This window comes from Schistocerca americana, chromosome 1 (assembly GCF_021461395.2).
Source record: "Schistocerca americana isolate TAMUIC-IGC-003095 chromosome 1, iqSchAmer2.1, whole genome shotgun sequence".
NCBI classification, from domain to species: domain Eukaryota; kingdom Metazoa; phylum Arthropoda; class Insecta; order Orthoptera; family Acrididae; genus Schistocerca; species Schistocerca americana.
Window position 1 is genome coordinate 1,079,454,839 of NC_060119.1, and position 25,852 is coordinate 1,079,480,690.

Below are 25,852 nucleotides of genomic sequence, written 5' to 3' on the forward strand. Positions count from 1 at the left end.
TGATGATTAATTTGATGAAGTATCCATGCTTCAGTTGATGACATCCACCCCCAGCACGAGACGGTGATACGGCTAACATGCGAATGTTGCGCCACGTACTGTGGGTCATCATCACGCATTTGTCTTGGCCTGTAGACCATAATCAGACCCTTATTCACCAAATTAAATGGTGGCTCATTCCGATGTGGTACGAGTGAAGTCTACTCTCAGTTCAGCAAAGGCAAGCCTATAAAGTTTGTGATCACAAAAAAGCCAAATGGGCTCAAGACCAGCATCCTGTATGTGGTTAGAAACAATCTGCAAGCATCCAGGAAACTGGTCTCATTCTTAAGTTGGACAGCACTTAAAAATGGACTTTACATAAGGATGACAATTAACACATTGTCTCACAGAGGTCGGTTGACAACTTTCCTAAGCTCTACCCTTGAAGCCACTGCTTTATGCACTTCTAAGCACAATAAGGTTGCACGCTGCACCTGGTTCCACTTCACACGAGTTAAACAATCCCACTGGATGAGTGCCAGGAATGCTATCTCTCGTGGCCTGCATATGCTGAGACATCCTGGTACTAAATGACTGTGCAATACACCCATATGTGGTTTAATGTTTTATCATGTTCAGCACACCTCAGCAATGTTTGTATTATGCTTGCAAAAAATGGGGAGAAGGGTGGTAATTGAGGGGATGTGAACCATAATTACTTCAGTGGAATTCCAGAGGCTCAGACACTGCTATGTGGCTACCATGTAACTGTATAGATCTGTATATATTTGCTGTTACTTGTTTATTCAGGGCATAAGCAACATGGCATTTCAAACATATAAAAGTGTTAAACATGCAATAGTTGCATGCAGTCGCAGATCATCAAAGAGGTCTGTAAGTAAAATTGTTACAATAAGAATGCAACAAATACACTATTAAAAGTGTTGCATTTGGTACTACTGCTGATGTTGTGTTTGTTGTATTTTCACTGGTATGAACTGCACACAACGGAAGGTATCCCCAAGCTTATCAAGCCATGTGAACAGTCTTGTTTTGTTGACTGTGCAGGACATGATCCAATGCTACCAACTGGCAGAAAAATGAAGGGACATGCTGAAAAATTCTGCCCTATCAATGTTGTGAAGAATATGAAAATCCAGGCAGTACAGCTGAGCTGTACTCTGTAAGGAAGACATTCCATTTTGACTTAGCATCAGCTCTACCGGGTCTCTCGCTACGGGCTAATCACATATCTGATTCAGTTGCATAAACTTATAGACAATTGCACATTAAGAAAACTTGAAACTTTGTTGACATAATTAACACAGTCAGAAAAGAGCAGAGGAAATTTTGGCCAGCCTGGGTGTCGCCTTTAAACTTCTAACACTAAATATTAATGCAAATATCCAGTAAATCACCAGTACATCTACTGGAAAAATTACTAAAAACTGCTTATCTATCAGTGTGCCTCTAGCATCTGATGTGTAGTGCATGCTGCTCCATTGTGGATCTAATAATAATCACTAGTTTTTGGTATCCTTACCGAATGATTGACAGTATTCTTTTCCCGATACTGCAGAGCTTGGACACCTTGTTTTTCTTTGGAAGGATCTGGAGGCTCCGCACTCAGCTTACCAGGCCTCCAGGGCCGCTGGCCATAAAATTCCAGAGAGCTCTCACCAGATAAAGGATCTGGCTCTGGATATGTTTTAACATGCTGAAAGACAAATTTTATGCACTTCTAAATAAAAGCATCACCACAAATGATGAAAGCTAAAATGTTTCATATTTACTCTCCAGTTAAATACGATACAACAATGCAAAAGTCTGCAAAAGATCTATTCGACCTTGTGGCTACAAAGATTCTGAAATAAATAAATAAATAAATAAATTTACTCAAAATAATTGAGTGATGGACGGAAGAAAGTTACATCAGTAATAAATAGTGGCAGTAATGCAAACCAGCAATAATGGGAACATTTACATTTGGGATATAAAATGTAATGTTTTCTTCTGTGAAAGGGGAAAAAATAACGAAGGAAGGCAAACAAGCACACAAGAGGAAAAAATAGTTGCCATATAAAATGTCACATCTCCTGCTTTTCTTGACTTGCTTTCTGCCTGCTATTAAGGAAGGAAGTTCTGCTTTTCCGTGATAAGATTCATCAGTCACATTTTATTTATTCATTTATTTTACACTGCTTTATATAGTCAATGAGTTGCTTCTTTTTTGTGTTATTTCTCCAAAAATATAAAAATGTCTTGAAGTGTAAATATTACCAAATGCAAAGTTTCCAAATCAATATTTGCTTCATACTAATAACGTATGCATCCAAAAAACACTAACACATGGTAATTAATATGCAGTTGTCAACTGACTTCAGCAGCACTTCACATGTTATGCCGGAGTACATTATTCATTTGCCACATTAAGTCCTAAACAGACAAAGAAGAGAAAGCTGGAAGTTGGAAGGAATATGTATCTACATCAACATACAAACTCCACAAGCCACCATATGATGCATGGTCGAGGGTACCACATACCACTACAGTCATTTCCTTTCGTGTCCCACTCATAAACAGAGCGAGGGAAAAATGACTATTATAATATCCCTTGGCCCATACTAGCTGGTGGAAGAGAGTGATCAATTCAACGACCTTTCTATTGTTATTGGCTTAAAGTGAAGATACCAGTTCAACGACCTTTCCATTGTTATTGGCTTAAAGTGAAGATACCAGTTCAACGACCTTTCCATTGTTATTGGCTTAAAGTGAAGATACATCGCGAGGCTGTGCGTTTCGCATGCGTGAGCAAAATATTTATTCTGTGACTTAGAGTTGCTCCATGGTGAGTGAAGAAAAGTAAGAAAATTGTAATGTGACTGGACTTTGCTACGAGACAATATAACAAGAGGACATGTAGGAAGTGTGTTCAATGAAACAGTCATTGTTAGCCGCCATATTGTATAATTTGTGCTTTTTGAGATTCACAAGTGATATGTAATGTTAATGTGGAGTTTAGTAACGGCCATAATACAGTCTGCTTAAACCTTTATGAATTTTTAAGTCACTAACACTCTAAATAGACTAAACTGTATGAAGCAGATCTCCGGCCTAAAAAGGTTGCGCAGCCTTGGTCTAAGGCATTGTTTTGTGCCAAACGTTTTGGGTCCTAATGCTGGAGACATCATCAGAGGCTATAAAAACTCAAATACACTATTAGTTTTATACTCAAACAAGCTCAGCGAGTCAAGTCTGTTTGTATTTATCCAAACAATGGTCAGGAATCGCTACATCAGACCGTTTCCTACGATTATGTAGTCATCCTGTCATCTGATACGGAGCTTGCAGTGCTGAAGTTGGCACTATGAGCTTTTCTTAGTACTAAGGTCAACAATGCAACTACTGCAAAGTATCTTTTCTGTTTTCCATTCCCTTTAAGCAACCATATCATCTTAGCACTGACATGCCTTTCCTGCTCTGTGAGGGTTCCCCTTTCACTATTTCTCTAACCCTTCCCTTATTCATACAATATCTCCTTGCTACTCCTATCCCACTTCCAAAGAACTTCATTTCACATGCCTGTAATATGCTCACATTCCTTTTCTTCATTACCCCTGTTTCAGATACGTACAGGTATGTCAGGACTGGGATGTAGTAACTTCTATATATTACTTCCTTGCTTTTTTTTTAATGGGACATCTTTGTTCCAAACCAGGCTCCTAACACTTCTGTTTGTCTTCCACATTCACTAATCTTTCTCATTTCTTCCATTTTCATCTATCACACTTCCCAAGCACTTGACACTTTCCACCTTCTTCAATTGTTCACCTTTCATTCTTATTCCACTAGTTGGTCTATCTTTTTTTTCTAATTGTAACTATGATTTCTCATTGTTTTACATGAAATTTCATTCCCATAATGTCATACTGTTTCCTACCAAGCATCCAGCTGTTCCTATATCCACGAATGCCATTGATTTCATCTTGTCTTCTCCAGTTTTTTCTGGCACTTAGTCACTGTCTCATCCATGGGCACAATGAAGAGGAAAGGTGCCACAACTCTGCTCTGTTTCACACCACTCATTTGCTAAAATCAATCTGTTCTTTCATTTACCATTTTCACAAAACTCATACTTCCATTGTGCATCTTCTCCATTCTGCTTCTTGTCTCTCTTTTCGACTCCCTCTTTTCTAGCATTTCCCAAATTTTTATTCTACAGATGCTATCAAATGCCTTTTCTATACTGAGAAAGGCCATCACAAGGTCTTCTCCAGATTCATAATGGTGCTTCTGGAGCTTCCTCACTGTAAATATGAGGTGAACAGTGGACCTCCCATGTCTTATGCCATGCTGTTCCTCTGTTTTACAGAGAATGGAAAACATGAGGATTCCCAAGAAGATACATGAAATGAAGATGTGAAGGAAATGACCAGGAATACCAAGGGATTCATGGCTGAAAGGTGTACATGAGTGTCTCTTACGCACTAGGTCTACAAGCTCTGTAAAATATGTTGGCATGACTCTGCAATCTTAGGAAATGATGTGATGATGTCACAGTCTCAGCATTGTATGGATATGCATAAACAGTTTGGCCTGCAGAGCTTGTTTGCATTTGAAATGAGTATGCGAGTCTTTATAGCTCCTGATGATGTCTCCAGCATTAGGACACAAAATGTTATGCACAGGAATTTGCCTTAGACCATGGCTTAGTTACCATATAACCAAAATCATCTTAGAGAAAGCTTTGACAATGCTGACTGGAATATGTGTTTTCAAATTCTGAAGATATGATGGATAAAAAATAGGGAGCAAATGGTTATCTACAACTTGTACCAGAATGCAGTTATAAGTGTCAAAGGACATGAAAGGAAAGCAGCAGCTGAGACAGGACTGATACAGAATTGTAGCGTACCCCTAACATTATTCAATCTGTATGCGGCGCAAGTAGCGAAGGAACCCAAGGAGACATCTGAAAAGAGAACTTAAGTTCTGGGAGAAGAAATAAAATTTTTAGGGTTTCAGAGGACACTGTAAATCTGTCAGTGGTGGCAAAAGACTTTGAAGATCATTTAAATGCAATACATAGCGTCTTGAAATTAAGTTACAAAATGAACATCTACAACTACATGACTACTCTGCAATTCACATTTAAGTGCTTGGCAGAGGGTTCATCGAACCACAATCATACTATCTCTCTACCATTCCACTCCCGAACAGCACGCGGGAAAAACGAACACCTAAACCTTTCTGTTCGAGCTCTGATTTCTCTTATTTTGATGATCATTCCTACCTATGTAGGTTGGGCTCAACAAAATATTTTCGCATTCGGAAGAGAAAGTTGGTGACTGAAATTTCGTAAATAGATCTCGCCGCGACGAAAAACGTCTTCGCTTTAATGACTTCCATCCCAACTCGCGTATCGTATCTGCCACACTCTCTCCCCTATTATGTGATAATACAAAACGAGCTGCCCTTTTTTGCACCCTTTCGATGTCCTCCGACAATCCCACCCGGTAAGGATCCCACACCGCGCAGCAATATTCTAACAGAGGACGAACGAGTGTAGTGTAAGCTGTCTCTTTAGTGGACTTGTTGCATCTTCTAAGTGTCCTGCCAATGAAACGCAACCTTCAGCTCGCCTTCCCCACAATATTATCTATGTGGTCTTTCCAACTGAAGTTGTTCGTAATTTTAACACCCAGGTACTTAGTTGAATTGACAGCCTTGAGAATTGTACTATTTATCGAGTAATCGAATTCCAATGGATTTCTTTTGGAACTCATGTGGATCACCTCACACTTTTCGTTATTTGGCGTCAACTGCCACCTGCCACACCATACAGCAATCTTTTCTAAATCGCTTTGCAACTGATACTGGTCTTCGGATGACCTTACTAGACGGTAAATTACAGCATCATCTGCGAACAACCTAAGAGAACTGCTCAGATTGTCACCCAGGTCATTTATATACATCAGGAACAGCAGAGGTCCCAGGACTCTTCCCTGGGGAACACCTGATATCACTTCAGTTTTACTCGATGATTTGCCATCTATTACTACGAACTGTGACCTTCCTGACAGGAAATCACGAATCCAGTCGCACAACTGAGACAATACCCTGTAGGCCCACAGCTTGATTAGAAGTCACTTGTGACTAACGGTGTCAAAAGCTTTCTGCAAATCTAGAAATACGGAATCAACTTGAGATCCCCTGTCGACAGCGGCCATTACTTCGTGCCAATAAAGAGCTAGCTGCGCTGCACAAGAACGATGTTTTCTGAAACCATGCTGATTACGTATCAATAGATCGTTCCCTTCGAGGTGATTCATAATGTTTGAATACAGTATATGCTCCAAAACCCTACTGCAAACCGACGTCAATGATATAGGTCTGTAGTTAGATGGATTACTCCTACTACCCTTCTTAAACAGTGGTGCGACCTGCGCAATTTTCCAATCTGTAGGTACAGATCTATCGGTGAGTGAGCGGTTCTATATGATTGCTAAGTAGGGAGATATTGTATCAGCGTAATCTGAAAGGAACCTAATCGGTATACAATCTGGACCTGAAGACTTGCCCGTATCAAGTGATTTGAGTTGTTTCGCAAACCCTAAGATATCTACTTCTAAGAAGCTCATGCTAGCAGCTGTTCGTGTTTCAAATTCTGGAATATTCCATTCGTCTTCCCTGATGAAGGAATTTCAGAAAACTGCGTTCAATAACTCCACTTTAGCGGCACAGTTGTTGGTAACAGTACCATTGGCACTGCGCAACGAGGGTATTGACTGCGTCTTGCCGCTTGTTTACTTTACATACGACCAGAATTTCTTCGGATTTTCTACCAAATCTCGAGACAATGTTTCATTGTGGAACCTATTAAAGGCATCTCGCATTGAAGTCCGTGCCAAATTTCGCGCGTCTGTAAATTTTAGCCAATCTTCGGGATTTCGCGTTCTTCTGAACTTCGCATGCTTTTTCCGTTGCCTCTGCAACAGCATTCAGACCTGTTTTGTGTACCACGAGGGATCAGTTCCATCTCTTACCAATTTATGAGGTATGAATCTTTCAATTGCTGTTGCTACTATATCTTTGAATTTGAGCCACATCTCATCTACATTTGCATAGCCAGTTCGGAAGCAAAACCAGATGGTGGTGTGGGAATTGGATCAAGAAATGGGACATTTAAAATAGCAGATTAGTTTTGTAATTTGGTCAACAAAATAACTGATGATACTGAAGTACAGAATATATAAAATGCAGACTTTCAAAAGCAATAAAACAAATTTCCATCTTTTAGGAATGCTTAACATCAAATACAAATCTAAGCACTAGGAAGTATTTTCTCAGGTATTTTTCTGGTGTGTAGCCTTGTACAGAAGTGGAGCATGGACAACAAAATAGTACGGACAAGAAGAGAATAGAAGATTTCGAAATGGGGTGCTACTGAAGAATACGAAACATTGGATTGGTGGATTGAACAACAAAGAGGAATGAATTTTTCAATCTGCATCAGAGTGTGCACTGATATGAAATTTCCTGGCACATAACAACCGTGTGTCGGACCTGCACTCAAATTTGGGACCTTTGCCTTTCACTGGAAAGTGCTCAAGTACAGCAATTGCCTGTGAAAGGTCCCAAGTTCGAGTCTCTGTCAGGCACACATATTTAATCTGCCAGAAAGTTTTAACTGAAAAGGAGGTTCTGAAATGAAATGGGAAAGAAATTTACGGCACAAGTCAACTAAATGAAGGGACTGGTTGATAGTACATATCCTAAAACATCAAGAAATCATCAATTTTGTAGTGGAGGGAAATACAAAGGGTAAAAATTGTAGAGGTAGACCAAGTTCCCAACACAGTAACCAGGTTGTAGGCTGCAGTAGTTATGCAGAGATGAAGAGCTTGCACAGGGCATATGGCCACAGAGAACACCATTCTGACTGAAGGCCACAACAACATTAAGAGTGCCTTACATTTTCTCAAACATATCATTCTTATAAACTTGTTCATAATGTGGAGGTTGATTTTCCATGTAACCTGATATTCAGAGTTGCAATATGCAGGTGAAAGTTCATCAGGAACAAGTTAAAATTTATGGGTAAAAAACACAAAACCTCCTGGTAATTAAGAGAGAGTGCAACTTTAGTACTATCATAACGTCTTCATCAAAATGTAAAGCATTACTAATACAATTTAATAGGAACCTAAATCTTCATCAAAACAGAATATACTTTTGAAAATGTGAATTGATTTCTAGAATGAATGATAAGGGACTTTGGATTTACTTGGATGTGAAAGAACATTGATCTTAGGGTTCATTAATTACATTGTCTATAATTTTTCATCCTTGATATCAGTTAAAACTAAAAATAGACATTTTGTTAGTTTAGTTAAGGTATGGCAATATCAAACGAATGTAGATTATTCTTAATGGCAAATAGGCAACCAACACTGCACAGGACTCCTACACTGAAGCAAACTAATCTACACAATCTGGAGTCTCACAAACCACCACAGCAATGTGGCAATGACAGAGTCTACAAAGCATAATAAAGTGCTTTTACATTAAATTTACTATTGTAAGAAGCTGATTTATATATCATTGCATACACTATGGATTTGCATGTCACATTTCTTACCACAATCTGAATTTCTCATCACTGTCATACTGGTTTCAATAGACTACTACTTCCTTCTACATAACTTTACATTTGAATTCTATATATGATGAAATCCTTCCAAGAGAAGCACAGGACACAAGCAAAAGTTTGAAACGGTGTGACAAATGTGAAGCATTGCTGCTTCAAAATTCTTCCTAATGAGGATATACACAATTTTTTTTTATAAAAAAAAAGCCCTGAACAAGGGGGACATATACAAACCTTGCACAATTCTTCACAAGACACCTTTCTATCAGTAGCATGCTGTGCTGCCTGCTGGTAATAGAACCCTGGATGTTGTGTCTGTAATGCAGGGAGTCCAAGCCTTATAGCTTCTTCAAATATTTCACCAAAAGCACAAAATCTGAAATCATACAACTTTCAATAGAAATTATGGACATACCATTTACTTATTTTTCTAAAAATCAACTTTAAACAGTATCAAAATAGAATGTAACACCAATCTATACTTGGTAATATACTTTTTAAAATTAGATACTCTGCCGGAGCTAGTAACAAACTCCAAGTAATCACAGAATCCTTGACATAGGAATGCTGTACCAAAAGCCACAGAGAGTATAAGAGTTTGAGACCGAAACACTGTGCTGACTACTTACTGCTTTGACATCCAAGCATGGTGTTCAAATGCTAAATCTTTTGCCCCAAGGCAGCTCCTAAAAAGTTCTGTGTGTTTTCGAAACTGATTGATGGCGTCCCTTGGTAAATTCTGCTGGAACATTATTTTACAAAGTTTGTAATTTATGAAACCTGCCACTGTCTTGACTTCTAGGGCATTTGTGTCTACAACTCTCACTTCCAGCAGGTTGCTGTATGCTTGCGAGTAATGTCTGAAAGAGGGTACATAAATGGTGTTATGTCTCACTATTGTCAGATATGTAAGTTGCGTTATATCATGTATCATGCAGGTAACATTGTGAAAAATTCTCTCTGTTACAGGAAAAGTGACTCACTTTTGGGCAGTATGGTTGTCTTGCTTCAGTTCATTCAAAAAGCCAACCTTGAACTGGTGCCTCACAAAAAGATACTGATGAGTAGTCTTGTTCAGCTGTTCTCTATGACCCTTTACATTACGTGCTTCATGATGATAATAAGCCTGTGCCAAATCATAGAATGCATTTTCAAGCCTAGAAAAAAAGAATAGACAGACATAATGATCTATGGAACAAAAAGCGTGTCTAAAGTAATAATAATAAAAAATACAACCACGTATATTACAGTGTATAGTAACTTCTGCATTGCTTTTAAGTTTATCTTCTGTGCACATTTTGCAGTGATATTGATCAGTAGTTATAAATACTTTTGCGGTAGTATAAGTTCACACTCACTCAGTTTTAAAAAAAAAATTCAGGTTCAACCATTTTTGTACTACATTATTAACACTCACAAAAGAAAGGAATGACAGAAAGCTAGGATTTTACTGTCCCACTGAGAGTGAGGTGATTAGAAATGGAGCACAAGTTCCAATTGGGAAGGACAAACAAGGAAATCAACTGTGTCATCCTGGTATTAACCTTAAGCAGTTTACAGAAAACAAGGGAAATCCATCAGTAAGACCAGACCAAAATCTGAACTGCTATTCTTCCAAATGAAAATCCAGTGTCTTAACCATTGCACCACCGGGCTCAGTACAGTTTTACTGAATCAGACACACCTATGCGACAGTGTGTGGTACGTCCTATTTTGCACTCATAAGAATGATGGCACATCCTGCATGGACTTGCATGTAGCATTTTAAGAAAATGCTTCACAATTCCATTTGTCCCCTATGCATAACAGCATTTCTGTACAAAATCGTGGAAGCTCTGAAACATAAGAGTTTCATTTATAGCCAGCATGTGCTTACAAATGTGAAGATAGAACCACTGTCAATACTTGTATGCTATAAATGAAAACACTTACTGGAACCAAGTCTAAAAGAAAAGCATATGAATATAGTTACAACAGGAAGCAGAATAAGTTAAAAATGTTCATATGTTTGTGAAATCTTAGGGGACTTAACTCCTAAGGTCATCAGTTCCTAAGCTTACACACTACTTAACCTAAATTACTAAATTATCCTAAGTACAAACACACACACACACACACACACACACACACACACACACACACACACGCCCAAGGGAGGACTCAAACCTCCGCCGGGACCAGCGGCACAGCCCATGACTGCAGCGCCTTAGACTGCTCGGCTGAACAATAAGTAAACCATTAAATGCAGTAGTGCATCATATATATGGATTCACATGAAATCATATGAGCCAGAGTTGCTACATGTCTGGATTGCAAAACCTCACGTAGTCTCTCCCCCTCCCCCAAATACCAGTACAACTATTGAAAATAAGACTCAATGCATCACATTTTAATAACTATTGAAATAACCTGACTCTACTTCAACATTGTTTTCAATTTAGAAGCCACCTTTCACTGTTGACAAATTTAACATGCACCCTGTTCAAACTGTGAGAGGTGGATGAAATATGCTCTATGGACTTTAAAATCCTCTTTTCCTCTTTGGTAATTGTGTGCAGTATCAAAAGCATGGTCTATGTATTCCAGGGTTTTCCAATGTAACTGCACCATCCCTGGTGGAGGAGCTACTCATAGATAGAAGTGGATTAGCATTCTGGCACAGTGAAATAGTTTTGTGATAAAACCAAGCTATCAGCACTGTTGCTGCCCAGTGAGTGATTTCTTTCTTACACACGGGAATTCTCATTGGTTCAGCCAAAAATGCAGCTAACAATAATCCCCTATTAAGTGTTTCTATCTGTCAGAAACACTAGTATCCTAATTTTTCCAACTAATGACCAGCAAAGATTCTGCAACGTCATGAGAAAAGTTCTGCATCCTAGTTAGTGATATTATAGTAAACTATTCACCATGCATTGAAAGGTTCTCCAAGTGGAAAAATACACTCAGATTTGTGGAAAATCCTGCTGTCTCTCTAAAACTGACTACACCTCCCTTGTGTTTATGGATACCAAATGAAAATCTCACCGGTGCTGTGGGGAGGGGGTCACAGTTAAATATCTTTTATATAATGAAATGGTTTTAATATTGTTGACCAGAATGCAAATAACGAAGGAGGGTTACAATTTGAAACACAGTTTATAATCAGTAAATGATATACTGTTGTATTAAAAGGCCAGTTCTTACTCGGAAGAACCCAATACACAGCTGTTGAAATCCTAACATCTTGTCAGTGAAGAACGAAAGTTAATAAATGTTCATAAAGTGTTTACTTGCCCTAAACACTAATGACTGTAAGTGTCTAATATATGTTAGTACTGTTAAACAATTTTCATGGCACAGAGTGGAATGCATACAAACCCATGTTCTGAGTGCCACACATAAATCAGCCGATCAAACTTATTTAAAGTCCCAGCTCAATGTAACTGTAGAAAATTCCAAGTCCAGTGTAGTTGTGAAAGTTAAATTTATCAGCATAGTTCACACAGCAAAGTTACTCAGTGTCTGCACAGTGCCACTCTCTGAATCATAGAATTCAGTTTAAATAAAATATTCTTTAACAACAGTGGGGTCACGAGTAACTTCTTGCCGTGGCAGCCAGCCATCTACAAAATGACCAAATGGACTTCGTACCCTCACCAGGCTTGCACCTGCCTCAATTTCTACAGTGACACCTCACATAATTATTACTTAATGTTAAATTACTCTCCTGAATGAAATCTGAATTGAGTAATTATTTCCCAAACAATCCACTCCTATTAGTATGCAAAAAAATGTGTTAATGGTGTCGTTCAAGATAAGCAAAATCGCTGTATGAATTTCTACTGCATCACTTCCAGAGTAAACGGTTATTATCCACTACACTGCTCAGGCAATAACATGAGGAATTTCACTGGATAAAGTGACAGAATAGCTGCTACTGAAGATAAATGACCAAACATGTGACTTCACTCCCGGTAACAAAGCATTTGCCTATCTCTGCTGGGAACTCTGCGATGTAATTTTAGCATTGTAACTGAACTTAATCCACGACAGCAGAATATTTATCAAATAATCGTACATCAGCATCTATGATAGTCATTATCTTTGTTATACTACACAGTTTCACAGTCTATTCAACTCACCGAATTGTGTAACCATGTAGGTGATCCTCATGAGGAAGAACAAACAATGATTTGGGATTCAGTTCACAACTTGTGCACAATGCAGCTGCTCTTTCAGCTGCCAAAACATCTTCACCTGTTGGCAATGAAACTGTTTGCTGAATGAGCACCACAGCCAGACGCGTGTTTCGTCCATCTAGTGCCACCCTGCAACAACATAACACCACAATACTTATATTAAAAATACAGCTCTTGGATACATGCTGAATTAACTTACTCTATAACCAAACTAACTTCCTAGTTTGCAATAACACACTATTATTAAATAAAAGATGAAATGCCCATATGTTTTTCAGCGCCTTCAAAAATCACCCAATCTGTATGGATCCCATACCAATAAATGATGAAAGAACACAAGTCAAAGAAAGAAAATTTATCATTGTGTAAAGAGACAATAACTTACAACGAAATACTCACAGAGATTGAGCAGCTTTTCAAATCTTTGGTCCATCCTGTCATATTACAACAATGACGACCATTTATTTTGCATTAGGACTTTAAACTGCCACTTATGTTATTCCATTCTGAGGGTCAGTACACAGGAAAAAATTTCTATTGCAAAAGATGTTCATAAAGATAATAAAACATATGTTTCCCTGAATATCCACTGAGCCAATATTAATTAAATTATTTTATGTTCCTTGCAGTTAAGGAGAACCTACATCTTTTGAGACCAATGTGTCTGTTCATAATTATAACATGCAGTTCAGTGCAAACATGCATCTTAGGAGATAAAGTCTGAGCATGAATCTCGTTGGAGTAAGAAATATGGACAGTGTACTCTACAATAAGTTACCCCTCTAAGTTCATAGAAACAGTAAGTAATGTATTTTGGAATAAAGTTAAGATTATTTTACTTACACACTCTTCTTTAATCAGCTGGTGAATATTTAAAGTCCAATTTGAACTGACTCTTTTTGAAACTTTATTACAGTTCTTATTGTCATTCTCTGAATTGTTGTGAATAAATCTGACAGATAAGTTACAAATTTTTTGTTGAAGTGTGCTATAGATATTTATTACTATAGATTATTATTGTACTTTATCATATTTCTCTATTATATTTTTGTATTTCTATGTACTACCACATTTTTGTATTTCTATGAACATTGCTTGTCGTATATCTTTTGCACTTCAAACAACAAAAGATTCTTGGTAGCAAAACAAATAAATCAAATATATGCAAGCAAACATATAGGAGCTGCACAAAAATATGAAAACACCGTGAGATATGCATGCTTGAACATAAATGCAGATGCCAGGCAGCTCTGCAGGTTGTGTTGCTGTATTTGGCCAGCCTCAAAACAGCACAAGTAGCAATCACAGTCAGAACTGTGTTCTGTGTAGCTGTGTGTGCATTATATTGGAGTGAAATGAATACAAACTTGGGCAAATTATTGGTGCTCATATAGCAGAAGCTTTTGTATGTGTGCATTATGTTGGAGTGAAGCGAATTCAGACTTGGTCAAATTGTTGGTCATCATATAGCCGAAGCTATTGTAACTGAAGTGTTCAGTGTTTCAAAATGCACTGTATCAAAGATTTATACATCATACATAGAAAGAAGAAAAATGTTATCCACTAAGCCACTACACGGAGAAAGCGTGTTGCGTGATTGTGACAGATGATCACTGAAGAGGACTGTAATGAAAAATAAGGGGGTGATAGCTGCAAAAGTCACTGCAGAACTGAATGTCAAACTTGTGAATCCTATCAACACCAGAACAATATGAGCATGGAACTGGAGGATGAACTGGAATTCCAAAACCACGCATTACTGAGGCAAATGTTTCTAACAGGAAAACATGATGCCAAAGCCTTGAGACCTGGACTATGAAGCAATGGAACTAAGTCATTCGGTTGTACGAGTCTTGTTTCACATTTTTTCTGACTTCTAGCTCAGTTCCCAGCACATGGCAGGGGTTCGGTGATGATCTAGGCAGCAACATCATGGTACAGAGTGAGTGAGTGAGTGTGAGTGTGAGTGTGTGTGTGTAAGGGGGGGGGGGGGGCGGCAGTGTGCAAGGGGCAGTGGAGCAGCAAGCTCTTGTGCACACACACTATTGCTCTGAAGGACAATTAATCTGAAAGCTATCACTGTCCTCAGTCTTGTTTATGTCCCTGTCGAAAACACAGTGCCTCGACTATAAGCTGGGTTGTTACTTTAACTCCTTTCATTATTTGTATTGCACCAAGAACTTTCCATTACCATGGTAAAGTCTCTAACTCCTTCTTTTAGCCTCAACTTACTGGAAAGTTAGACTGTATTTTGTTAGTATCACTTTACTGTTATTATCAGTATAAGAGAATTACCTCATGGACTGTACACGTGATGAACATTCAATACGTTTTTCATTCCAATGAGGATCATCCCAATCCAGTTCATAAAAAACAACAACTACTGCAGGTAACTCGTTCAAATGTTTGTTCATCCAATTTCGTTTGAGAATTCCTTTAGGTATGTACCAGTCATACGAGTTTCTCTGCAAGAAATTTATATTTATATTTGTAAAAGGTTAGAAATGATTTCCAGCAGCCTTCTAATATACCAGAAATGTTTACAATACAACTTGCAAAATAACAAAAAACACTTTGTTGTTGTGCTGGACACTGTACTACTGTAGATGTACCACACAACATACACTTGAAGTCACGGGTATTGTCACTCGGGTAAGGAGATGGAAGGGCAAGGAGGAAGAGAGGTTTTTAAAGTGGTAGACAGACATCACACAGGACTGTGGGCCAAGAGCACTGAAACAACCAGTGGTGGCAAGTTATCATGTGCTAAAGTGCTATAGGATACTAGAAAAATTGCACTAAAATTATACCATTTCTCTTCAAATGCAATCTGGAAATTGCACTAAAATTATGCCCTTTCTTTTTTAATGTGAGCTAGAAACTGCACTAAAATTATGCCATCTCTCTTTGAATGTGTGCTGGTATGCAATTAAAATGAGCAAAAACATGTTTTGTAGTGCTCTCTCTGCAATAACTAGAAACCAGTGTCAAGTGCTGAAATGATAGTCAGCCATGCTGTGATCAACTCAGAGAAGGGATGCAGCTGTCTGTTTTCAACTGTGTATGCTCTGATGTGACGTCATCCCTTCTGATGGTGTGAGTGTTGTGTTGCTCACATCAACAGGTCAGTATTTCTCTGTGAAAGTTTGTGTAACGCACTGTCCAAGCGTAGAGTATGGGAGATTTTGAGGAGTGGTTGATGTAATTGCACCGTGGCTGAGTGGCCAAGCACACTGACTGACAAATCGTCAGTTCTGGTCTAATTCTCACACCTAACATCCTTTTTTTTCATTTTATTTTATTTCTTTCAATGTTAAACTCTTAATTATAAAATTTAAATATTTAAACAGTTCAATTTAGGTATATAAAATTAATATATTCAATTAAGTTATGATTACTACCCTCCTCAGTCAACAGGCTATAGGCTACCAAATTGTAGCACATTGATAAAATTTTGCACAATTCACCATTGGAAACGATGATGAAAGACATGGCACAGTCAAGTTTGAAGCTATAGTTCCCTATAAGCACACGTACAAAGTCTTTCTTTCATGTGCAATATTTTAACAACAAACTGTGTTAACAATTGCTCTGTAGGACTAATATATGGATTGTTGATCTACCTCACTTTATACCAGTGGGTGTCCTCAACACTCTTTCCACATGATGCACTTGTAAACCATGAATTCTGTTCTAGTCCCACAATTTAAGAAGGAAGATGATCTGTTGACCATGAGATGATTAGTTGCAGGAGTTTCACATAATAGTTTTGAGCCACGCCATGCCATGCAGTGTCGTCGTAACTGCCGTCTGCTTCACGTCTGCTGTGCAGCGAGCTACCTTAATTTAAGTATTAACTGTATTTTTCTTACTTGTCACTTCTTCTTCCGTGTGTATTTGCTTTTAGGAAGCTTTAATTGTCGGGTGCTATTAATAGTGTTCCATAGATTTCGTGTTTGTTTTGAATACAGTCAGAGAGAGTCCCTTTAGTCAGCCATAGTGCCAGTAGTGCTAGTGTTTGTTTTCAATACAGTCCAGAGACAGGTAGTGCTATTTTCATTGTTTTCTACAAGAAGTGCCAGTCTAGTTAAAGGTTGATTAACTCTCTTCAGTAAATTGATTCCTTAGGATGGATAGGATGTGTGACTGCTGTGTACGGACGCAGGAGGAGCTGGCCACTGTTCGCGAACAGCTGAGCATGTTGATGGCCGCGGTCAGCCGTCTTCAGGCTGCTGCCTCGGAGTGTAGCGGCAGTGGAGAGTCTGGTGCGTCGCAAGGTACACCCCAGGTGTTACATGCTTCACCCACTGTCCCTGCTGTCGAGACATCTTCGCGTGTACTGGGCGCGGTTGGGCCACCCTCTCCCCAAGGGGAGTGGCGGGTTCAGCGGCGTTCGTGGCGCACGAGGCGGAGGGTCAATGTGGAGGCTGGCCGTGTGGCATCGCCGGCTCTGCCTGTGAGTGGACATGTGGCTGCTCCTTCAGCAAGGTCCGAGCAGGCACACGGGGGGAGGGGTTTATTAGTTATTGGGAGCTCCAACGTTAGGCGGGTGATGGAGCCCCTTAGGGAAATAGCGGGAAGGTCGGGGAAGAAGGCCAGTGTTCACTCTGTCTGCTTGCCAGGGGGTCTCATCCGAGATGTGGAGGAGGCTCTGCCGGCGGTGATAAGAGAGCACTGGGTGCACCCGACTGCAAATTGTTGCTCATGTTGGCACCAATGACTCCTGCCGTCTGGGTTCAGAAGTCATCCTCAGTTCGTACTGGCGGTTGGCGGAATTGGTGAAGGCGGAAAGCCTCGCTCGCGGGGTGAAATCAGAGCTAACTATTTGTAGTATCGTTCCCAGAACCGATCGCGGTCCTCTGGTTTGGAGCCGAGTGGAAGGCTTAAACCAGAGGCTCAGACGATTCTGCGGAGATCTGGGGTGCAAATTTCTCGACCTCCGCTATCGGGTAGAGAAATGTAGGGTCCCCCTGAATAGGTCAGGCGTGCACTACACGCCGGAAGCGGCTACAAGGGTAGCGGAGTACTTGTGGGGTGCACATGGGGGTTTTTTAGGTTAGAGAATCCCCTCCCTAGGCCTGACAAGACGCCTCCTGAGACGCAGCAAGGTAGGAGTAGGCAAAATGCAACAGGGAATAACAATATTAATGTGCTAATAGTAAACTGCAGGAGCGTCTACAGAAAGGTCCCAGAACTGCTCTCATTAATAAACGGTCACAACGCCCATATAGTACTAGGGACAGAAAGTTGGCTGAAACCAGATGTAAATAGTAATGAAATCCTAAACTCAGATTGGAATGTATACCGCAGAGACAGGCTGGACAGTGAAGGGGGAGGCGTGTTTATAGCGATAAGAAGTGCAATAGTATCGAAGGAAATTGACGGAGATCCGAAATGTGAAATGATTTGGGTGAAGGTCACGGTTAAAGCAGGCTCAGACATGGTAATTGGATGTCTCTATAGGCCCCCTGGCTCAGCAGCTGTTGTGGCTGAGCACCATGTTATAGTTCTGGGTGGAGATTTTAATTTGCCGGATATAGACTGGGAGACTCAGACGTTCATAACGGGTGGCAGGGACAAAGAATCCAGTGAAATTTTTTAAAGTGCTTTATCTGAAAACTACCTTGAGCAGTTAAACAGAGAACCGACTCATGGTGATAACATATTAGACCTTATGGTGACAAACAGACCCGAACTATTTGAAAAAGTTAACGCAAACAGGGAATCAGCGATCATAAAGCGGTTACGGCATCGATGATTTCAGCCGTAAATAGGAATATTAAAAAGGGTAGGAAGATTTTTCTGTTTAGAAAAAGTGACAAAAAGCAGATTTCAGAGTACCTGTTTGCTCAACACAAAAGTTTTGTCTCAAGTACAGATACTGTTGAGGATCAGTGGACAAAGTTCAAAACCGTCGTACATAATGCGTTAGATGAGTATGTGCCAAGCAAGATCGTAAGAGATGGAAAAGAGCCACCGTGGTACAACAACCGAGTTAGAAAACTGCTGCGGAAGCAAAGGGAACTTCACAGAAAACATAAACATAGCCAAAGCCTTGCAGACAAACAAAAATTACGCGAAGCGAAATGTAGTGTGAGGAGGGCTATGCGAGAGGCGGTCAATGAATTCGAAAGTAAGGTTCTATGTACTGACTTGGCAGAAAATCCTAAGAAATTTTGGTCTTATGTCAAAGCGGTAGGTGGATCAAAACAAAATGTCCAGACACACTGTGACCAAAATGGTACTGAAACAGAGGATGACAGACTAAAGGCCGAAATACTAAATGTCTTTTTCCAAAGTTGTTTCACAGAGGAAGATTGCACTGTAGTTCCTTCTCTAGATTGTCGCACAGATGACAAAATGGTAGATATCGAAATAGACGACAGAGGGATAGAGAAACAATTAAAATCGCTCAAAAGGGGAAAGGCCTCTGGACCTGATGGAATACCAGTTCAATTTTACACAGAGTACGCGAAGGAACTTGCCCCCCCTTCTTGCAGCAGTGTACCGTAGGTCTCTAGAAGAGCGTAGCGTTCCAAAGGATTGGAAAAGGGCACAGGTCACCCCCGTTTTCAAGAAGGGACGTCGAGCAGATGTGCAGAACTATAGACCTATATCTCTAACGTCGATCAGTTGTAGAATTTTGGAACACGTATTGTGTTAGAGTATAATGACTTTTCTGGAGACTAGAAATCTACTCTGTAGGAATCAGCATGGGTTTCGAAAAAGACGGTCATGTGAAACCCAGCTCGCACTATTCATCCACGAGACTCAGAGGGCCATAGATACGGGTTCACAGGTAGATGCCGTGTTTCTTGACTTCCGCAAGGCGTTCGAGACAGTTCCCCACAGTCGTTTAATGAACAAAGTAAGAGCATATGGACTATCAGACCAATTGTGTGATTGGATTGAGGAGTTCCTAGATAACACGACGCAGCATGTCATTCTCAATGGAGAGAAGTCTTCCGAAGTAAGAGTGATTTCAGGTGTGCCGCAGGGGAGTGTCATAGGACCGTTGCTATTCACAATATACATAAATGACCTTGTGGATGACATCGGAAGTTCACTGAGGCTTTTTGCAGATGATGCTGTGGTGTATCGAGAGGTTGTAACAATGGAAAATTGTACTGAAATGCAGGAGGATCTGCAGCGAATTGACGCATGGTGCAGGGAATGGCAATTGAATCTCAATGTAGACAAGTGTAATGTGCTGCGAATACACAGAAAGATAGATCCTTTATCATTTAGCTACAGGTCAGCAACTGGAAGCAGTTAATACCATAAATTATCTGGGAGTACGCATTAGGAGTGATTTAAAATGGAATGATCATATAATGTTGATCGTCGGTAAAGCAGATGCCAGACTGAGATTCATTGGAAGAATTCTAAGGAAATGCAATCAGAAAACAAAGGAAGTAGGTTACAGTACGCTTGTTCGCCCACTGCTTGAATACTGCTCAGCAGTGTGGGATCCGTACCAGATAGGGTTGATAGGAGATATAGAGAGGATCCGACGGAGAGCAGCGCGCTTCGTTACAGGATCATTTAGTAATCGCGAAAGCGTTATGGAGATGATAGATAAACTCCAGTGGAAGACTCTGCAGGGTGGCTTGCGGAGTATGGATGTAGATGTAGATGTAGATGTGTTATATTTCTTTGAATGACTGTATAAGTTTCCAGTGAATTGTGCAGTGACTTGCTCCTGAACAAGTAGCTTTGGCTCACACCAATCCACAGAATGTAATGAATCCAGCTGAGTCACGAGGGGGGAATGAAATTGGTCACATTCTTTTCAAAGGAACCATCCTGGCATGTCCAATAATATAATACACCAATAGCCATTATTTAGGTTTTATTTTTAGGCTACCAGTTTCAACTTTACATTAAGTCATCTTCACGTGTATGTAACGAAGGTTATAAATGAGCAATAGATACATATTGTCACATAGAAGATGTAATTATATGAATGATGAACACTAACTTCACTTAACGAAGGTTTATTCAGCACTTGCACATACAAGAGCGCAGAGCAAACTGCCTCTGGCCATAATACATACAGTATATATACAGCTACAGAACATTCCAGTACAATTATTCTTGACATTTGTGAATACTTCTAAAATGTTCTCGAACCAAATATAGAAATTAAAATGGTACAGTACAGGTGAGTTTTGAATTCATGACCCTCCAGTCAACAGTTTAGTATCATAACCACTACACCATGGTACCAATCAGCTTCTTCTGCAACATTGCTCCCTCCTTAAGAGAACAGCGTCTTGGTGTTATGCCCTCCTAGTCCAGGAACAAATCATCGGTCCTGCATACTCCCTACGCTATTTGTCACCTTTCTGCTTATTGGCTGTTTCTAGAGCTTCGAATTTACCCTGGGTGGCTGGATCCTTGTACGGCTTCATTCGAAGGACGTGGACCGTATCTCTGATCTTTCATCGTCTTGCATCGCGGTCAAAATCTTCAACTTCATAAGTAACAACAGACAACTGTCTTACAACCTCATAAGGTCCAAAGTAGTGCCTGAGGAGCTTCTCAGAGAGACCAACCTCCCGAACAGGAGTGACGATCCAGACAAGGTCATCAGGCTGGTAGAGAACAGGGCGGTGGCTCGCGTCATACAGTGTCCATTGTCATAGTCGCCTCATGCCCATGCACCAGGAAAAATAGCCTAAATCCTATGGTGTCTTGTTTGGCAGTGTTGTAGGCAAACATCACGAAAGGTAGCACCTCATTCCAGTTGCTCTGCTCAACACTGACAAACATTGATAGCATGTCGGCCAAGGTCTTGTTAAGGCATTCAGTAAGCCCGTTAGTTTGCGGATGGTAGGCAGGCATCATGTGATGAGTAATGTTGCACCAACAGTTTATCTCTGTCACAAGTTTCGATTGAAAAACTTTCCCTCGATCTGTAATTAATGACCTTGGGGCACCGTGTTTTAACACAATGTCTTCCACGATGAATTTGGCTACCTCAGATGCTTCAACTGCTTTCACGGCTTTTGTAATGGCACAGCATGTAAAATAATCAGTGCAAACAATAATCCATCTATTGCCACTAGCAGATATTGGAAATCATTGAGGAGGTCGATCCTCCCAACACAGTGGAAAGGCGTTTCGACTGGTGAAATTGGTATGAGTCAGCCAGGCAGTTTCTGAGGAACTGCCTTTCTCCTCTGGCACTCTTGACAGTGCGACACATAGTGATAGACACACTTAAATAAACCTGTTCAGAAAAATCTCTTGCGGATTCTATCGTAGGTCTTAATAAATCCTAAATGTCCGGTCTCAGGTGTGTCATGGAATTTCTGTAGAACGTCTAAGTGCATGTGTTTAGGAATCACTGGTAGCCAACTCTTTCCAGATGGATCAAAGTTTTTCTTGCAAAATAATCCATTAACTACCCGAAGTTGTCCTTTCACATCCTCTGACTGATTATGGCAAGCATACTTTGAGATATCTTGGCGTCCTTTTTCTGCTCAGCAGAGAGATCCTGGAGTGCAACGAGACAGTCACTGTCTTCATCAAAGTCTTGATGGTCTTGCACAGGGTTTCTTGAGAGACAGTCGGCATCTTGGTGTTTTCTTCCACTTTTGTACACTATGGTAATGTCATACTCTTGAAGACATAGTGCCCACGTGACGAGTCATCCTGTTGGATCCTTAAGACCTGTCAACCAACAAAGTGAATGATGTTCTGTAACAACTGTGAGTGGACTTCCATAGAGATACTGTCGAAATCTGCACATGGTCCAGATCACAGCAAGATATTCTCTTTCTGTAGTTGAGTAGTTTCTCTCGGCTTTTGTAAGTATCCTAGCCTCCTCTTTTCCATCAGAAATTTGCACCAGAACAGCAATGATCAATACCCGCTGGCATCTGTATGTAGTTCTGTAGGTGCTCTCTCATCATACAGACCAAGTACAGGGTCAGTCGTCACAGCTTTTCGCAGCACATCAAAAGACTCTAGTTAAGCACCACCCCAGATAAATTTAGCATCAGCTTTTAACAACTCTTGGAGTGGCCTGGCTTTGATACAAAAGTCTTTGATAAAACAACGGTAATAAGAACATGATCTGCGGAAGCTTCTCACATCTCTAATACTTTTTAGAATAGGAAATTTCCTTATAGATCTCACATTTTCAGATCTGGCCGCACACCTTTGTTTGACATTAGGTGTCCAAGTATTCTGATTTCTTTTGTTCCAAAGAGACACTTTCTTGGATTAAGTTTCAGTCCGTCTTGTTGGAGACACTTAAGAACGGCCCTCAGTCTTTTGTATGTTCATCAAATGTCTCTGAGAACACTACAATGTCATCTAAATAACAAAGACACATCATCCACTTAAGGTGGCGTAGAAAATTATCCATAATCTGTTCAAAAGTTGCTGGTGCATTACACAAACCAAACGGCTATACCTTAAACTCATACAGGCCCTCAGGGGTGATGAATGCAGTTTCCTCACGATCAGCCTCATCTACTTCGATTTGCCAGTATCCCGGGTACATGTCCATGGTTGAGAAAAACTTAGCCCCCTTCAGACAATCTAGTGTATCGTCAATACATGGAAGAGGGTAAACATCCTTTTTAGTTAGCTTATTAAGCTTCCTGTAATCAACACAAAAGCGCCAACTGCATCCTTCTTCCTGAAGAGGACCACTGATGATGACCACGAGCTCTGCGAAGGCTGAATGATGTCATTCTTCATCATTTTCTCTACCTCGTCACAAATTATTCGACAGTCTGTTGCTGACACACAGTATGCTCTTTGGCTTATTGGTTGATGATCTCCAGTGCTAATCCGGTGCTTCATCGTCAATTTGTCTAATATTCTCTACACCTATGGATTGAAGCATTCAGAGAAATCTTGAAGAATGGCAAGTAGCTTCTTCTGTTGTTCCTTAGTGAGATATGATGATAGTCAAGTTACAAGATATTGTCTTGTAGTGGTAGTGCTAATTTCGCCCACAGACTCGGCATGGGAGGTTTCTATGACACTCAGCTGTTCTTCAATTAATGGCTCAGTGTTTGCTAAGCACATGCGTGTTGGAAGGATCTGCGATTCTTGAAGGCAGTTAACTATCCACAATTCACTGAATCCGTTCTTAAACAAGATGACAGAGGCTGGTATGAAAAAGTTATTCTACAGTGGTATGCTTCTCTTACATTCCACTACAAGATCCACGGGTTGATGCTTGGCATGACACGTGACAGTTACCTTTCTAGCGCTGACTGCAGGAATGATCACTTCATCCAGCACACACAGTCTCCACACACTCGGGTGCACATCTTCCCGTCCACAGTATCTCATCTCGTCTAGCCTAGGTATTACAATTACGAACCACTTAAATTGGAAGGAACACACAGAAAATATTATGGGGAAGGCTAACCAAAGACTGTATTTTATTGCCAGGACACTTAAAAAATGTAACATACCTACTAAGGAGACTGCCCACACTACGCTTGTCTGTCCTCTTTTAGAATACTGCTGTGCAGTGTGGGAATCGTTACCAGGTAGGACTGATGGAGTACATCGAAAAAGTTCAAAGAAAGGCAGCACGTTTTGTATTATCGCGAAATATGGGAGAGAGTGTCACAGAAATGATACAGGATTTGGGCTGGAAATCATTAAAAGAAAGGCGTTTTGCATTGCGACGAAATCTTCACATGAAATTCCAATCACCAACTTTCTCCTCCAAATGCGAAAATATTTTGTTGACACCAACCTTCATAGGGAGGAATGATCACCATGATAAAATAAGAGAAATCAGAGCTCGTGCGGAAAGATATAGGTGTTCACACATTCCGCACACTATACGAGATTGGAATAATGGAGAATTGTGAAGGTGGTTCGATGACCCCTCTAACATGCGCTTAAATGTAATTTTCAGAGTATCCATGTAAATGTAGCATAATCTTCGAGCGACCACAATCTATAATTGCCTGAGGAGCTTTCAGAAGTCCCATCTGGGAATGACGTCATGACTACACTCTTGTAAGATGACAAATTCTATGGGCTGTGTATGGCCACTTATACCCACGCAAATTGTACATCTTCCTGTAGGTTTTACATATTTCCCATTAGCCTCCTTCAGCAGAGATTTTTTGTTGTCGACGAATATAGTTTTCTGCGACTGGCAATGGTACTTCTCCTAAATGACTGAATATGGTGCTCCAGAGTCCACAATAACTTGGGCTGGTCGGCCATCCATGAGGATATCGATGTAGTTTCCTATCATTTTCGTAGTGACCGATGGCAGAGGATTTTTCTCTTCAGCGGCCTCACCTACAAGGAAGGTCGCACCCTTTAGTTTTCCAGGTTGTGGTTGCTAGGTGATCGGCTGGAGCTTCTAAACGGTGCTGGAGACCTTGAACGACATGTTGGGGAGCATCCTCTCCAATGGCTAGCTTGCAGCGATGGTAACATACATCGTCCTGCACCCTCATCTTCTTGCTCATCTTCATCGGCCCGGAGTTGGCATCGGCTAAGATCGGTCTGATGTCTTCTGGTGCAGGCATCATCAAATATCGACTGCCTTTCTCGACAATAGCGCACCACATGTCCCGGTCGTCCACAGTGGAAACATACTGGTTGGTGATACTGGGTCCTCCAGACGTCAGTCTTCCTTGGAGCCCAAACAGGTTCCTCATGCAGCATAGGAGGAACGTAACTCTGCCTGGGTCGACTTTTTCACTGTTTTAAAGGGAAATGAAGGACGAGAGATTTGGTTCAATGTCTGTTCCACTTATGACCTCTTGAAGTGTCTCAGTGTTTTGTTCGCCGTGCAATCCAAGTACCTTCTTAACTTCCTCTCTCACTACCTGATGGAAGCCATTCAAACTTCTTGCATGTAATTCTTTTTCGATGCATTGTCTCGATATACTGGCACTATTTTATGAAGTTGTTTGCTGTCGAAACCTCCTTCAGGAGTAGGGCTTGATACATGTCCTCAGCAAACACCCTTTATGGGATGTGCAACCTTATCTTCCCCGTCCATTCTAGGATCCACTATTTTACACAGCTCCAAGAC

At 40.4% G+C, this 25,852-nt stretch overlaps 1 protein-coding gene across 2 annotated transcripts in view; it reads right to left on the reverse strand.

Annotated features, from left to right (window-relative positions):
* The window catches only part of LOC124617695 (trafficking protein particle complex subunit 11), a 120,347-nt gene that overhangs the window by 81,376 nt on the left and 13,119 nt on the right, over positions 1-25,852 (reverse strand). For both annotated transcript variants that reach the window (XM_047145287.1, XM_047145286.1), the window contains exons 3-8: positions 15,109-15,278; positions 12,757-12,942; positions 9,616-9,789; positions 9,262-9,492; positions 8,867-9,008; positions 1,526-1,699 (exon numbers count right to left, since the gene is read on the reverse strand). In XM_047145287.1, the coding sequence (XP_047001243.1) occupies positions 1,526-1,699; positions 8,867-9,008; positions 9,262-9,492; positions 9,616-9,789; positions 12,757-12,942; positions 15,109-15,278 (1,077 nt within the window). The remainder of the gene's footprint in view (positions 1-1,525; positions 1,700-8,866; positions 9,009-9,261; positions 9,493-9,615; positions 9,790-12,756; positions 12,943-15,108; positions 15,279-25,852) is intronic.